The sequence below is a fragment of the Carcharhinus amblyrhynchos genome, chromosome 12 (assembly GCF_965287045.1).
Source record: "Carcharhinus amblyrhynchos chromosome 12, sCarAmb.v2.hapA, whole genome shotgun sequence".
NCBI lineage: Eukaryota > Metazoa > Chordata > Chondrichthyes > Carcharhiniformes > Carcharhinidae > Carcharhinus > Carcharhinus amblyrhynchos.
The window spans coordinates 3,916,164-3,931,521 of record NC_137335.1 but is presented as its reverse complement, the minus strand read 5'-3'; the positions used below and the strand labels follow the sequence as shown (position 1 = coordinate 3,931,521).

General features: G+C 42.9%; 1 protein-coding gene across 1 annotated transcript; it reads right to left on the bottom strand.

Annotated features, from left to right (window-relative positions):
• Nucleotides 1-290: 290 nt before the first annotated feature.
• pno1 (partner of NOB1 homolog) lies at nt 291-11,856 on the bottom strand. Its single transcript, XM_080199993.1, has 7 exons — nt 11,645-11,856; nt 8,646-8,795; nt 7,240-7,323; nt 5,149-5,209; nt 4,131-4,248; nt 2,427-2,497; nt 291-567 (listed from the first exon to the last, which is right to left on the bottom strand). The coding sequence occupies exons 1-7, from the start codon at nt 11,825-11,827 to the stop codon at nt 500-502; spliced, it is 735 nt and encodes a 244-aa protein (XP_080056119.1). The 5' UTR covers nt 11,828-11,856; the 3' UTR covers nt 291-499.
• Nucleotides 11,857-15,358: the final 3,502 nt, after the last annotated feature.

Genomic DNA, 15,358 nt, shown 5'->3' with positions numbered 1-15,358 from the left:
TAACTGGCCTATAGTTCCCTGCTTTTTTCGAACAAGGAAGTCACATTGAAAAACAGCTAATCTTCTGGTACCCTCTTGGAAGTTAGTTAGCAAGTTATAAACTGGTCCATTATCCCTGCAACCACTTCCAATAAAATCCTAGTGTGTAGTCTATCAGGTCCTGGTGACTTGTCCCCTTGAACAAGAACAATCTCATTTTGTTCCAAAAAAATTATATAAATGAAAATTTGGATATGAAATAGGTAACAAATGTTATAGTCCTAGTAACTGAAAGCAAGCCATACAGGATATATATAGAATGCTTCAATTTATTTTGGTTCAATCCCATATTTCATGAAATATAGATTTTGTTCATTTGTAAATGCCAGTACATTAAGCTAATTGAACTTCTGACATTAAAAACACTAGGCAATTTAATCTGCCATCAAAGACCGATCTATACTCCCAAGCCATACTCATTTGTATTGTGCAAACTAAAAGCAGTGAATTCACTGCAGAATCAGAAACGCTCTGCTACCCTGCTGGCGACCGCTCGGATATTGCCATAAACTTTAGATGGAGGACTCCCTGTAACAGAAATTAGAAAGGTTAGAGAAAATCAGGAAAAAAAACAAATTTCTGCAGATGCTGGAATCTGAAACCAAAAGAAAAAACACTGGGAAATCGCAGGGTTTTGACAATCTGGATTTCTCTCCTTACAGATGCTACCAGACCTGCTGTGATTTTCCAACATTTTCTCTTAGATAAAATCAGTATTTCTATTAATCACTCTGAGCAGTTAGAAAAATCAAACAACCTGGAGATAAACTAGTTTGCAGAAGAGTTTTTACACCGATTTAGGATGGCAACAAAGGAGCTCTAAATGACCTGACTCATTAAAGTGGGTTGGTGCGTGGCAGTGTTTAGATTATGCAAGGAAGTTTCATTGAACTGAACCAAATCCTGACTAAAACCAGGAGTGAAACTGGTTCAACTTCAGTTACGTACATGTTAAAGTAGGACAAAGATTGCTTATGGAGCCACTGATGCCAATAAACCTAGGGTAAGGCATCAATGGTGTGTCCAATTGTGACCCTAAACTACATCCTGAACTACAACTTTCACAAGGCTGGAAGAGGGGAAGAATTAACAGGCACACCAATTACAGAAACCAGGTGAATACCCACCTTATAGCAAAACCACTGGGTATAAACAAGGCTGGGAGGTTCTGGGGAAATCAGGTTAAAATACAGTAAAAACCCTTCACTTTCCCCAGTGACAATCACCCCAAAAGTCAAGCACTACCGTAAAGGTGAAAGACCACAGCTTCGTAAGTTTTGTTCAAACCAAAGTAGTGCAGAATTACCAGCAGTAAAATGACATTCTACCTTAAGCCAAGTAGAGATTTATTGGAATAATACAGGAAAAGCAACAGTGTTGAGGTGGGAGGTCAGATTCACATTTGCAGACAAAATTCACACATTTCCAGCACTTTTCATTGAAAATTTTGGGCACAGTTCTAGTTCAGCTTAGGTTGATGAATTAATAGTGCTGACTTATTTTCCATTTGAGATTGTACTGTTATTCTTTCCAAACTTTATGAAAATTGTATTCGTTGGGGATACTTTTTCCAAACTGTGACTGATGGATTTTTGTTATTCAAAGGCATTGAGGGACATGAGGTAACGGCAGAATTAGGTCACTGATCACAATGGCAGGTTCAAGGGACTAAATGGCCTCCTGTTCTTATGAATATCAAAGGCTCAAGGGACTGAACTCTTGTCCCTATTCTCTGGAGAGCAAAATGGGACATTGCCAAGGACAATTTGCTGATCCTATCAGTGCCAATCAAATAACGATATTCCAAATACCATGGAAGATCATGCTGTTTTTGTCACCTCAATTTCAGCTCATTTGACCTGGCATTTTAATTAGCCTGATGAAAATGTTTATATCTGCTCATTTTTCTATATCCACTAGTTAAAGCTGTTTAAACTACTGAAAAGCAACATCAAACACCATCCACTCACTCCAGGCACCAAGCCAATCCCATGACAACAGAATCGTTTATTCACCTTATTAAATAACCAGCTTGGTTTGGAAAGGTGTCAGAAGCTTCTGAGAAACGGGAGCAGTTTTCCGATATTGCAATTACTCAGTAACAGAGGTCTGTTCTGCTTCAGTAGAGAGCTTCCTCTTAAAAAGTAACATACCCACCCCAATAAAAAGACAATTAAAGAAAAATTTTTAAAAAGGCAGGCCACTTAGAAATAAATCTTGTGCATGGTACAGCACAATAATTAATTGGAAAGTAAGCAATTTTTCCAAATTGTTTTAAAACAGCTGTATTTCAGTCATGCCTTATCTGGATGGTTAAAGGAACTCCTTGCACTCAATATTTGTTGTTAGTTCACACACGCAAGAATCCAACAAACACACAATTGTACCTAGAATGAGGTTGCAGATTGCTGTCCGAGCCATCTTAATGTTCTGAAAAGATCCAAGGATGTGGATTTTCCTATTTAAAATAAAGGATAATTCACTAAATTGTACAAGCACTGAACTCATGCATATGAGATTCCACATCCACATCGTACTTCTCGGAAGCCAGCTAATGTTCAAAACGTGTGTATGCAGCCTTATTTAGCAGTGTACTTATCAAAAGAAAAACTGCATCAAGTTGCGCAAAAGGTCACAATTGCTGTGATATGGTACAAGACAGACATCTTGTGCAAGGAGAAATATATGGAATATTGAAATGTGGAATATTATTGAAGGACTAGATAGAAGCTATTCAAGTATATATCTAAGAAACTGCTGTATTCTGTGAACAACTCAACTCACCTTTCTCAGTAACTGCCTCAAATCAGCTTCACTGGACATCTAAATTTCTTTGTAGCTTTTATATCATAGGATCCCTGCAGTGCTGAAGGCGGCCATTCGGCCCATCAAGTATGCAGTGACCACAAGCCCCACCCAGGCCCTATTCCCGTAACCCCAATATTTACCCTGCCAATCCCCGACACTAGAGTCAATTTAACATGGCCAATCAACCTAACCCACGCATCTTTGGACAGTGGGAGGAAACTGCAGCACCTGGAAGAAACCCACGCAGACACGGGTAGAATGTGCAGACTCCACACAGACAGTGAACTGAGGCCAGAATTGTCCCTGGCACTGAGAGGCAGCAGTGCTAACTACTGTGCCACCCCATTGATGCAACACAGGTTAATACTGTCCCTCATTACGTCCAACTTGGATATTCAATCTCCAATTTTAGAGAAACTTTGAATTTTTGGTAAAACCAAATTTTGTAAAAAAAAAAGTGAAAAACAGCAAAGTAAAAACAGCTTTGGGAAACATTAGCTTTTTGCACATTGAATAAGTGGAGGCTTTAAAAAGGTTACAACCTATACAGGAAAATTTTTATCCATCAAACACAAGTGATACCTTTTGTTGATATTAGCTTTTGAAGAATTCTCACATATTCAGCAAGGTACAAAACGCTATTTAACTTCCATCTTGATGCAATTGCATCGTGGTCTTTCGACCAGTAAGCCATAATGGGCTTCCTAACCTGACTAAAGGACAGGGGAAATGCAAATTACAAAGATTAGATGCTCTCTGACAGGGAGGTGAAAACCCAGAATTACTTGAAACGCATCTTCAACAAGTCAATCACCATCATCTAAAAGGCAGGAGGAACAGGTCCAGCCAAGTCAGTATTCACAACTAAGAACTTGCTCAAGGAAGTAGGTTTGTGAAGGGGCTTAAAGGAAGAGGTGCAGGGTATGAGTGAGAGTGGTCCAATTCCCAGATGGCCAAAGACCCGCTGCCAGTGGGGAGTGAAGGAAAATGTTGAAGGAATGCAGGAAAGGGAGGAGGAGAAGAAAAAGGATGGAAACAGTGCTGGCGCTAGAAGAAGTTAGAGGTAATGGGGCGGGGATGGAATGTATGGCTGTGGAGGATTTGGGATACAAGGATGTGGCACAGTGGTTAGCAATGGTGCCTCTCAGTGCCAGGGGCCCGGATTTCACCAGCAAAGATATTTCAGAGAGGAGTGGGATTATTTGCTACCTTAGATTTTAATGCTGATTCTGCAAGGAGAAAATAAAAGATAAAACAGAACCCACAAACCATCATGTACTTACGAGTCGGCGAGAACTATTCTTGTTCTTGTTACGTTTTCGATTGTAAATTTAGTTCTTCCACCTTTGCCAGCTATTCTTCCTATTGCTCTGGATAGATGATCACCCTTCAACGGTTTCACTAGAAGAAAGAATCGAGTCTGCATTACCATTTTTCATTATGCACTTTCCGATCTAATGTATAACTTGGTTGAAACTGAGCATTTTAAAGAAAGATAAAATGTTATTGAAAATAGTCGATTCCTATTTGATAATGAGCTGGAACTTCCCAATCCTATATCTTAATCTATCACGAAGAATGTCCACTCTAACATCGTAAGAAGTCTCACAACGCCAGGTTAAAGTCCAACAGGTTTATTTGGTAGCACGAGCTTTCGGAGCACTGCTTCTTCATCAGGTAAGTGGGAGTTCTGTTCACAAACAGGGCATATAAAGAGACAAACTCAATTTACAAAATAATGATTGGAATGTGAGTATTTACAGCTAATCAAGTCTTAAAGGTACAGACAATGTGAGTGGAGAGAGCATTAAACACAGGTTAAAGAGATGTGTATTGTCTCCAGACAGGTCAGTTAGTGAGATTTTGCAAGACCAGGCAAGTCATGGGGGTTACAGATAGTGTGACATGAACCCAAGATCCTGTTTGAGGTAATCCTCATTGTGTGGAACTTGGCTATCAGTCTCTGCTCAGCCACTCTGCGCTGTCGTGTGTCATGAAGGCCGCCTTTGAGAACGTTTACCCGAAGATCAGAGGCTGAAAGTAACCCCCACAACTTGCTTGGACTTGCAAAATCTCACTAACTGTTCTGTCTGGAGACAATACACATCTCTTTAACCTGTGCTTAATGCTCTCTCCACTCACACTGTCTGTATCTTTAAGACTTGATTGTGGCAGGAAACCAGAGAAGCTCACGCAGACCCAAGCTAGGAATCGAACCAGGGTCCCTGGCGCTCTGAGGCAGCAGTGCTAACCACAGTGCCACCATATCGCAGTCAAAACAAGCATTTACAATAAACTCACCATCTGTAATTTCAAACGTTTCTAGGAACAGGTCATCCAGCCGAATTAATGCTAAGGCGTCCTATATAATAGATAAAATCAAATCAAAGAGGATTAGAAAGCAGCAAATTATACGCAGCGAACAATAAAGACAGAAAAACCTGCAATGCTTAAGACTGAATCATTTGGATAAGATGCTAAACTGAGATAGCATTTGCTTATTCTACTGACACAAGCTGGTGTAGCACAGTGGTTAGCATTGCTGCCTCACAGCACCAAGGACCTGGTTCCAATTCCGGCCTCAGGTCACTGCCTGCAGAGACTGCACATTCTCCCCATATCTGCATGGGTTTTCTCCTCGCACTCCAGTTTCCTCCCACAGTCTAAAGATGTGCAAGTTAGGTTTGGCCTTACTAAACTGCCCTTTAGTATCAGGGGATTGCAGTCAGTGCAGACTTGATGGGCTGAATGTCTTCCTTCTGTGCTGTAGGGATTCTATGAAGTTACAGTTGAAGATCCTATGGCATGATCCAAAGGTTAGAAGAGATTCAATGTGTCAATCAACATGCTCGCAAAAAACCCCAAAAAATATTGTATTTGAGAGATTTTATGATCTACAAAATGTGGCCACATTTACTTTAAAAGTGATTCAGTCTATAAGGAATGTTTTGGGACTTCAAAATGTAACAAATTTTCATTTAACAACTCATATCTAATGTTAACATTTCTTTATAGCAACAGGTAGCACACACTGGAGCTAGAATAAACATGAACCCATTTTGTATTCTGTATACCATTCCCATTAGAGTTCTACTTTGCAGATAAAGAGGTCACACTGTATTTTTGGCACTCCTTCGTTTGGATACTTAGATCTTCACAAATCTTTGTTCCCTTCTGTTTTACAATACATTTATTAATACTGAACCCAGAGTTGCTATGGTTGGTCTACACAGTATACTAAAGCATATCAATTAGCAGAGCACATCATAATCCATCTTGGCATCCAAGGTCAAATTTTACAAACAGCAATAAGCAGAATATTTCCACTCTCACATCTCAGTAAAAAAGATCCTTCAAGGGGTACAATATGCTATAAGCTCAGAAATTATTCCACCATAGTGGGAAGGTGATGGCCTAGTGGTATTATCGCTAGACTATTAATCCAGAAACTCAGCTAATGTTCTGGTGACCCGAGCTTGAATCCCACCACAGATGGTGGAATTTGAAATCAATACAAAAAAAAAATCCACTGATGACCATGAAACCATTGTTGATTGTTGGAAAACCCCAGCTGGTTCACTAATGTCCTTAGGAAGAAAATCTGCTGTCTTACCTGGTCTGGCCTACTGTGACTCCAGAGCAACAGCAATGTGGTTGACTCTCAACTGCCTCCAAGGGCAACTAGGGATGGGTAATAAATGCTGGCCAACCAGTGACGCCATGTCCCATTAAAAACTAAATTTAAAGCGGTTCATTTACTGAAAATTGCTAGAGCACAATTTGGTTTGATTCTCACTCATGTGAGCTGGTAAAGTAAGTTGAACCATATTGGCAATCTTGAATAAGGTAGATAAAATTATTTTCCTCAAGAAACTCTAGCACTTAGAACGCACATTCTTTCCAAGGCGGGGATAGGATGGAATCCTGTGAACAGTATTTGAGTGACAATACAATTACTTTTGTCCTGCAAACAAGGAACACTGGCAATGATACTAGTTTCGGAAATACTTCCCTCCGGATATCGTCAAAGGCGATAACCATTGAGAAACAATGCTGTGACTGAACAACTTCAGTTGATTTATTGTCACATGTATTGGTATACAGTGAAAAGCATTGTTTCTTGATGTTAAACAAGCATACCATTCATAGAGAAGGAAAGAAGAGGGTGTAGAATGTAATACTACAGTCATAGCTAGGGCGTGCAGAAAGATCAACTTAATGCGAGGCGGATCCATTCAAAAGTCTGATGGCAGCAGGGAAGAAGCTGTTCTTACATCCAATCCCATCCTAACCAATTAACTAATTAACTGTATCACACACTGAAATACCATTCAAGCAATGCAAGTAAACACTTGGCAAATATCCATTCTGAATTACAAGGCATTTACTTACCTCCACTTGGAATCCAAGAACAAAGGCCTTTACAAAGTCTTCAGCCTTTGTAAGTGAGCTTAGATCATGTGTGTCTTTACATGTCTAGCAAAGAATTGCAGAAATATTTTACAAAACAGCAACAGGAGTTAAGCATTCAACTTTCATTAAAATACAAATTTCAACATGAGGCAGCATGGTGGTTAGCATTGCTGCCTCTCAGCACCAGGGGCCTGAGTTCAATTCCCAGCTTGGGTCACTTAGTGTGGAGTTTGCACATCCTCCCCATGTCTGTGTGGGTTTCCTCTGCGTACTCCAGTTTTCTCCCGCAACCCAAAGATGTGCAGGTTAGGAGGATTGTCCATGCTAACTTGCCCATTAGTATCAGAGAGATTAGCAGGGTAAATATATATGGTTACAAGGATATGGTCAGGGTGGGATTGGCGTTGGTGCAAGCTCAATGGGTCTCCTTCTGCCAAAACACCAGTTACACCAGAACCAGAAAATGTTGAAAATACTCAGTAGGTCCGGCAGCGTTTGGCGAGAAAACAAATGAGTTAAAATTTTATTTGTCGGAACTAGCATTGACCCGAAACATCTCCCTTCACAGACAATGCCTGATCTGCTGAATATTTCCAGCTTTGTCTGATTTTAATTTCAGATTCCCAACATCTGCAATATTTTTTTGTAAAAGCTACAAATTTAGTCTCTCACAACATCCACTTAAAAAGTTACTATACTTGGACCTCTGTCCAAAAAAAATCAACGAATCAGACTTGAGCCTGTAACACAAGAGTGAGCTCAAAAACCTGGCTGCATTGTATGACTTATTAAACAACAAGATGATTTGGATTGTGTCTAAGATCAATTAAAAACAAATTTAAGAGTATTTTTGTTCTTAAAAGCTAACCTTAACTGCAATGTGACAGAACTAGTGCAATTATAGAGATAATTTCATATTAACTGAGAAATTGTGAAACAAGATTATAGATTCTGGGTTAGAAAACAAGGCAGTGAGTTATTGGGATCTGGAATGCAATACCTGGAGGTGCAATGGTGGCTTCTACAAGAGAATTGGATAACTACTTGAGGAGAAGAGATTCAGAGGGTACCAGGGGAAAAAGGTGAGGAAGTGGAATGAGGTGAGCAGCTCTTAGAGAACCAGCACTGATGTAATGGGCCAAATTACATCTGTGCTGGCTCTCACTCTCCTTGTCCCACTCCCTGTACTGTAACAATTTGATGATTCTCTTTTGGATAATCTGCCATTTTAAACATAGTGTAACATGTTCCACACAGAAGAAAAGTGACAATTCTCCCTCATACCCTGCGAACAACACCCAAACTAAAACAGCACCCAATATTGCTGGTCAAATCTTTAAATACGTTTTATTTAATTCTGTAACTTCATTGCTGTGTATAATTACCTTAATTTCAACATTCCTGGTTCTTAGGTTAAATCTCACTTGCAGCTGCAAGTTTTCGACAATTGGGGTAAAGATTTTTAACCAGTTTTCTTTCAGTGGTGTATATCTATGTGAGGGTATAGGTACAGTGCGAAATTCAGCTTTCCCATCCTAAGAGGAAAAATGGACACCACACAGGATTAATGTAACATTGAACAACAACCTCGAAAAGGGATGAGGAGAAAAGGGGGAAGAATCACACCGATTTAAAACAATCAACTGCTCCCAGCCTGCCTTTCCATTCAGAAGTTTTCTTGGTCTCTCTCACCTGCTGCTTCCATCACCTCTAAGGCCAGTAAAAATCTGAGCAAAAATAATATTGCAAAGGTCACCAATCTGAAACATCAACCCTGCTCCTCTCTCCACAGCTGCTGCCAGAATGTTTCCAACACCTTGTTTTTGTTTTAAATCATTCATGGGACATGGGCGTCACTGGCTAGACTAGCATTTATTGCCCATCCTTAGTTTAACGTTTATTTATTAGTGTCACAAGTAGACTTACATTAACATTGCAACGAAGTTACTGTGAAAATCCCGTAGTCACCACACTCCGGCACCTGTTCGGGTACACCGAAGGAGAACTTAGCACGGCCAATGCACCTAACCAGTACATCTTCCGGACTGCGGGAAGAAATCAGAGCACTGGAGGAAACCCACGCAGACATGGCGAGAACGCACAGACAGTGACCCAAGCTGGGAACCGAACCCAGGTCCCTGGCACTGTGAGGCTGAAGTGCTAACCACTGTGCTGCCCAAGTTGCCCTTGAGAAGGTGGTGGTGAGCTGCCTTCTTGAATCGCTGCAGTCCTCGTGCTGTGGGTTGACCCACGACGCCGTTAGGGAGGGAATTCCAGGATTTTGACCCAGCGATTGTGAAGTAATATATATTTTAGATTCTTAGTATTGGTAATATTATGCTTCATGCTGACTGTTTTGACTAATCCAGAACACACTGATTGACGATCTGTACCACTCTCTGAATCTTTTCCCAATATCTCAGGAAATAAAAGGAACATGATAATAAAATTGGATGAATAGTAAAAAGCAGAGAGCATTGGTCAATGAATATATTTTGGCCAGACAAAGGTATGTAGTGATGTTCCCCAAGGGTCAGTATTAGAATCTTTTTCCTGATTTTATGGGATGTGGGTGTCATTGGCTAGGCTAGCATTTATTGCCCATCCCTAGTTACCCTTCATAAGGGTGGCCGTGAGCTGCCTTCTTGAACTGTTGCACTCGCTGAGGTGTAGGTACATAGCATGCTGTTAGGGAGTTCCAGGATTTTGACCCAGTGAGAGTGAAGAAACAGCTGATATATTTCCATGAGTGGTTTGGAGGGGAAACTCCGGGTGGTGTTCCCAGGCATCTGTTGGTCTTGTCCTTCTTGATGGTAGCAGTCATGGGTTTAGAAGGTGCAGCCTAAGGAACATTGATGAATTCCTGGACAGCATCTTATAGATGGTACACTCTGCTGTCACTGTTCAGAAGTGGTGGAGGAATTGAATGCTTGTGGACTGTTTTGTCCTGGATGGTGTCAAGCTTCTTCAGTGTTGTTGGAGCTGCACCCATCCAGGCAAGTGGGGAGTATTCCATCACACTCCTGACTTGATTGAACTCCAACCACCACAACCTTCTTCCTTTGTGCCAGGTATGACTCCAATCAGCAGAGTTTTCCCCTTCATTCCCACTGAGTCCACATTTGCAAGGGCTCCTTGATGTCACACTTGGTCTAGCACTGCCTTGATGTCAAGGGCAGTCACTCTCACCTCACCTCTGGATTTCAGCTCTTTTGTCCCTGTAACGAGGTTAGGAGTTAATTGACCCTGGTGGAACCAAAACTGAATATCAGCGAGTAACTGCCACTTGATAGTGCTGTCGATGAGACTTTCCATCACTTTACTGCTGATCGAGAGTAGACTGATTGGGCAGTAATTGGCCAGGCTGGATTTGTCCTGCTTTTTGTGTACAGGACATAACTGGGCAATTTTCCACATTGTTGGATAGATGCCAGTGTTGCAACTGTACTGGAAGAGCTTGGCTAGGGGAGCAGAAATTTCCAGAGCACAAGTGCTCCCAGAGGAAAGATGTGCTGGCATTGGCTGTGCAAATTCTGCCTCAGTGTACCTGAACAGGTACCAGAGTGTGGCAACTAGGGGATTTTCACAGTAACTTCATTGCAGTGTTAATGTAAGCCTACTTGTGACAGTAATAAACTTAAAATTTGTTGAGAGTCAGTGCAGACACAATGGGCTGATCAATCCCTTTCTGTACTGTAACAATTCAGTGATAATTTGCCCACCCTGAGCTTAAGCTAATCAGTCTACAATTAGTTGGCCTATCCCTTCTTAACGTGGAGATGTGAGTGTTGAACTGGGCTAAATACAGCAAGAAGTCTCACAACACCAGGTTAAAGTCCAACAGGTTTATTTGGTAGCAAACGTCACTAGCTTTCGGAGCGCTGCTCCTTTGTCAGGTGACTGGAGAATTCCCACTCACCTGGCGAAGAAGCAGAGCTCTGAAAGCTCGTGATTCCAAATAAACCTGTTGGACTTTAACCTGGTATTGTGGTGGGGGACAAGGGGGGGAGGTGGTGGGGGACAAGGGGGGGAGGGGAAGGTGGTGGGGGACAACGGGGGGGGGGAGAAGGTGGTGGGGGACAACGGGGGGGGGGAGAAGGTGGTGGGGGACAACGGGGGGGGGGGAGAAGGTGGTGGGGGACAACGGGGGGGGGGAGAAGGTGGTGGGGGACAACGGGGGGGGGGAGAAGGTGGTGGGGGACAACGGGGGGGGGGGGAGAAGGTGGTGGGGGACAACGGGGGGGGGGGGGAGAAGGTGGTGGGGGACAATGGGGGGGCCTGGGGGGTGTGGTTGAAGAGGGGAAGGGGGGGATATTGTGGCCATGGGGGGTGGGGGGGTGTTGATGGATAGTGCGGGATCGGAGCGGATCCACGTTTCCCTCACCAGGAGGTGCTGTGACACGGCGGGGAACTGGGGCCTTTTCCGAGGCTGCGGCTGCTCCGTCTCCATGCTCTCCGCTCCGGCCTCCAGCTTCCGCTTGGCCCGCTTCTTGGGCATGATGAAGGCCTCAGGATCCGGCTGAGCCTCCGGGCCCTTCTCCATCTCCTTCCCTGCTTCCGCCGCCATGACAGCCACTCCAAAAAGACCCCCTACAGGCCTGCCCGCGACACTCGCCTGATTCACTCTCTCGCAGGGCTGCCCGCGCCACTCGCCTGATTCCGCCACCCCATTGCCAGAGATAGACCCTATTCACCGCGACGTCAGCGGGCTCGCCAGGACCCTTGCTGACATGCGCACTGCACAACGCCCCTTGCAGCAGCTTCAATTCCTAGTTTCAGCTCTAGACAAAAAGGTAAAGGCTATTTATGAGTCACACATAGGCTTACATTAACATTACAATGAAGTCACTGTGAAAATCCCCTAGTCTCCATACTCTGGCACCTGTTCAGGTACACCGAGGCAGAATTTAGCATGGCCAATTCGCCTAACAAGCACAGCTTTCAGACTGTGGGAGGAAACCGGAGCATCCGGAGGAAACCCACGCAGACATGGGGAGAACATGCAGACTCCACACAGATAGTGATCCGAGCTGGGAATCAAACCCGCGTCCTTGGCACTGTGAGGCAGCAGTGCTGACCACTGTGCCATCATGCTGCTGTATCATATAAAAAATATCTATAATTAAGAACATACTGATGACCATGAAACCATTGCTGATTGTCGGAAAAATTCATCTGGTTCACTAATGTCCTTTAGGGAACGAAAACTGCCATCCTGACCTGGTCTGGTATACAGGTGACTCCGGAGCCACAGCAGTGCAGTTGACTCTCAACTGCCCTCCAAAGGCAACTAGGGGTGGACAATAAATGCTGGCCAGTGATGCCTATGTCCCATGAATTAAAAATAAACATATATACACATATTGTCTTTCAATCCCCATGAATTCCCAATGTCCTTTATAGCCAATGAAGTACTTTTTGAAATAGCTTAGTAGTAAAACTGTGCAGCAGGGACAAGTTAGGTCTAAGGGCCTGTTTCCATGCTGTAAACTGCTATGATTCTATGAAATGCAGCCACGGTTATAATGAAGGAAATGCAACATTAACTTTGGGCATAGCAAGCTCCCACAAGCACCAAGGTAACAACAAACAGGATTAATTTTTAGAGTTCAATATGATTCTTCTGCAGATCTAGTTCCGAAGAAGAGTTATATTGAACTCAAAACATTAACAATGTTTCTCTCTTCACAGATGCTGCCAGACCTTTTTTATGGTCTGGGACATGGGTGTTGCTGGCTGGCCAGCATTTATTGCCCATCCCTAGTTGCCCGTGAAGGGGCAGTTGAAAGTCAACCACTTTGCTGTGATCCTGGAGTCATATGTAGGCCAGACCAGGTAAGGACATTAGTGAACCAGATGGATCTTTCCAATAATGAACAATGGTTTCATCAGTTGGTTTTTAATTCCAGAATTTTTTTATTGAATTCAAATTCCACTACCTACTGTAGCAGGATTTGAACCCAGGCCCCAAGAAAATTAACTGAGTTTCTGGATTAATAATCAAGTGATAATACCATTAGAAAGGCCAATGTACTTAACCAGCATGTATTTTGGACTGTGGGAGGAAACTGGAGTAACTGGCAGGAAACCCACATAGACACGGGGAGAATGTGCAAACTCCACACAGTCAGTGGCCCAAGCCGGGAATTGAATTTGGATCCCTGGCGCTCTAAGGCAGCAGTGTTAACCACTGTGCCACTGTGCTACCATTAGACCATTACCTCCCTGCTGAGGTTTTCCAACATTTCTTGATTATTTCAGATCTCTAGCAGAACTGAAGTCATTGGGAATCAGAAGAAAACTCACTGTTAGTTAGTGTCATACTAGCAGAAAAGAAAGTAGTTGTTTTTGTTGGAAGTTAATCATTTCAGTTCTGGGACATTGCTTCAGAATTTCCTCAGGGTAATGTCCAAGGTTCAACCGTCTTAAGCTGTTTCATCAAAGGCCTTCCTTTCATCACAACTCAAAAGTGGGGTTACTTACTGATGATGTCCAGTGTCATTTGTGATTCCTCAGATACTGAAGCTGTCCATGTCCATAAGCAGCAATGCCTGGACAATATCCAGGCTTGGGCTGGTAAATGGCACATAACATTAGAAACAAAGAGCAGTACAGTTCAGGAACAAGCCCTTTGGCTCACCAAGCCAGCGCTGGCAATGATACCTTTCTAAACTAAAGATCTTTTGCCTCTATGTGGTCTGTATCCCTCTATTCATTGCCTATTCATGTATCTGTCAAGATGCCTCTTAATCATTGCTATCATGTCTGCTTCTACCACTTCCTCTGGCAGTGCATTCCAGACATTTATCACCCCCTGTATAAAAAAACCTGCCTCTCACACCTCCTTTACACTTTCCCCTTTTTACTTTAAACCTATGCCCTCTCATAATTGACATTTCTACTCTGGAAAAAGGACTCTGACTATTTATTCTATCCATGCTTCTCATCATTTTATAAACTTCTGTCAGGTTGTTGCTCAGCTTCTGATGTTCAAATGAAAACAAACCAAGTTTGTCCAATCTCTCTTCCTAACTAATACCTTCCAAACCAGGCATGGGCATCTCCAATGGAATTTACAGGTTAGATGGATTGGCTATGCTAAATTGTCCCTTAATGTCCAAAGATATGTAGGCTAGATGCATTGGCCTTGGCAAATGCACAGGGTTATGGGTATAGGCTGGGGAGGTAGGTTGTTGGGTTTGGGTAAGATGCTGTTTTGGAGATTTGGAGCACACCTGATAGGCTAAATGGTCCCCTTCTGCACTTTAGGGGTGCTATGATATCATGGTTATAATCAGGAACTAACCATCTCCCCTTGATATTCAAGGCATTGTGTCAGGTGAGTGGCGAAGGCCACTTGACTTTCACCTGACGAAGGAACAGTGTTCTGAAAGCTAGTGGCGTTTACTACCAAATAAACTTGTTGGATTTTAACCTGGTGTTGTGAGACTTCTTAATGTGTTTACCCCAGTCCAACGCCAGCATCTCCACATCATGACTACTACTTAAAAGGCATAATTCAGGAATGTGATGGAATACTCTCCACTTGCCTGGATGAGCATTGCTCAAACAACACTCAGCAAAATTGATGGGTGGCACAGTAGTTAGCACTGCTGCCACACAGTGCCAGGGATCCAGGTTCAATTCCGGCCTTGTGTAACTATTTGTGTGGAGTATGCACATTCTCCCCTTGTCTGCGTGGGTTTCCTCAGGGTGATCCAGATTCCTCCCACAATTCAAAGATGTGCTGGTTAGGTGAATTAACTATGCTAAATTGCCCCTTCGCATCCCAAGATGTGTAGCTTAGATGGATTAACGGTGTAAATATGTGGGTGCAATGGGGATAGGGTCTGGGTGGGATGTTCTGTCGGAATCAGTGCAGACTTGAGGGGCCAAATGTCCTGTTTCTGCCCTGTAGAGATTCTATGATATGCTGATGATAGAATCGTGGAACTCCCTTCATAAACAGCACTGTGGGTGTCCACATGAAGTTACCATGCCACCACATGCTCAAGGGTTGGGCGATAAATATTGGTCCAGCCAGCGATACCCACACCCCGTGAATGAATAAGAGTTTGTTTATTTATTAGTGTCACAA

Coding starts and splice junctions, on each gene's coding strand:
- pno1 (XM_080199993.1), bottom strand. CDS start 11,827: ATGGCGGCGGAAGCAGGGAAGGAGATGGAGAAGGGCCCGGAGGCTCAG. Junction 4,249..5,148: donor AACGTTTGAAATTACAGATG/GTGAGTTTATTG, acceptor TCTTTCTTCTAG/TGAAACCGTTGAAGGGTGAT. Junction 568..2,426: donor AATCTGCAACCTCATTCTAG/GTACAATTGTGT, acceptor TTTCTGTTACAG/GGAGTCCTCCATCTAAAGTT.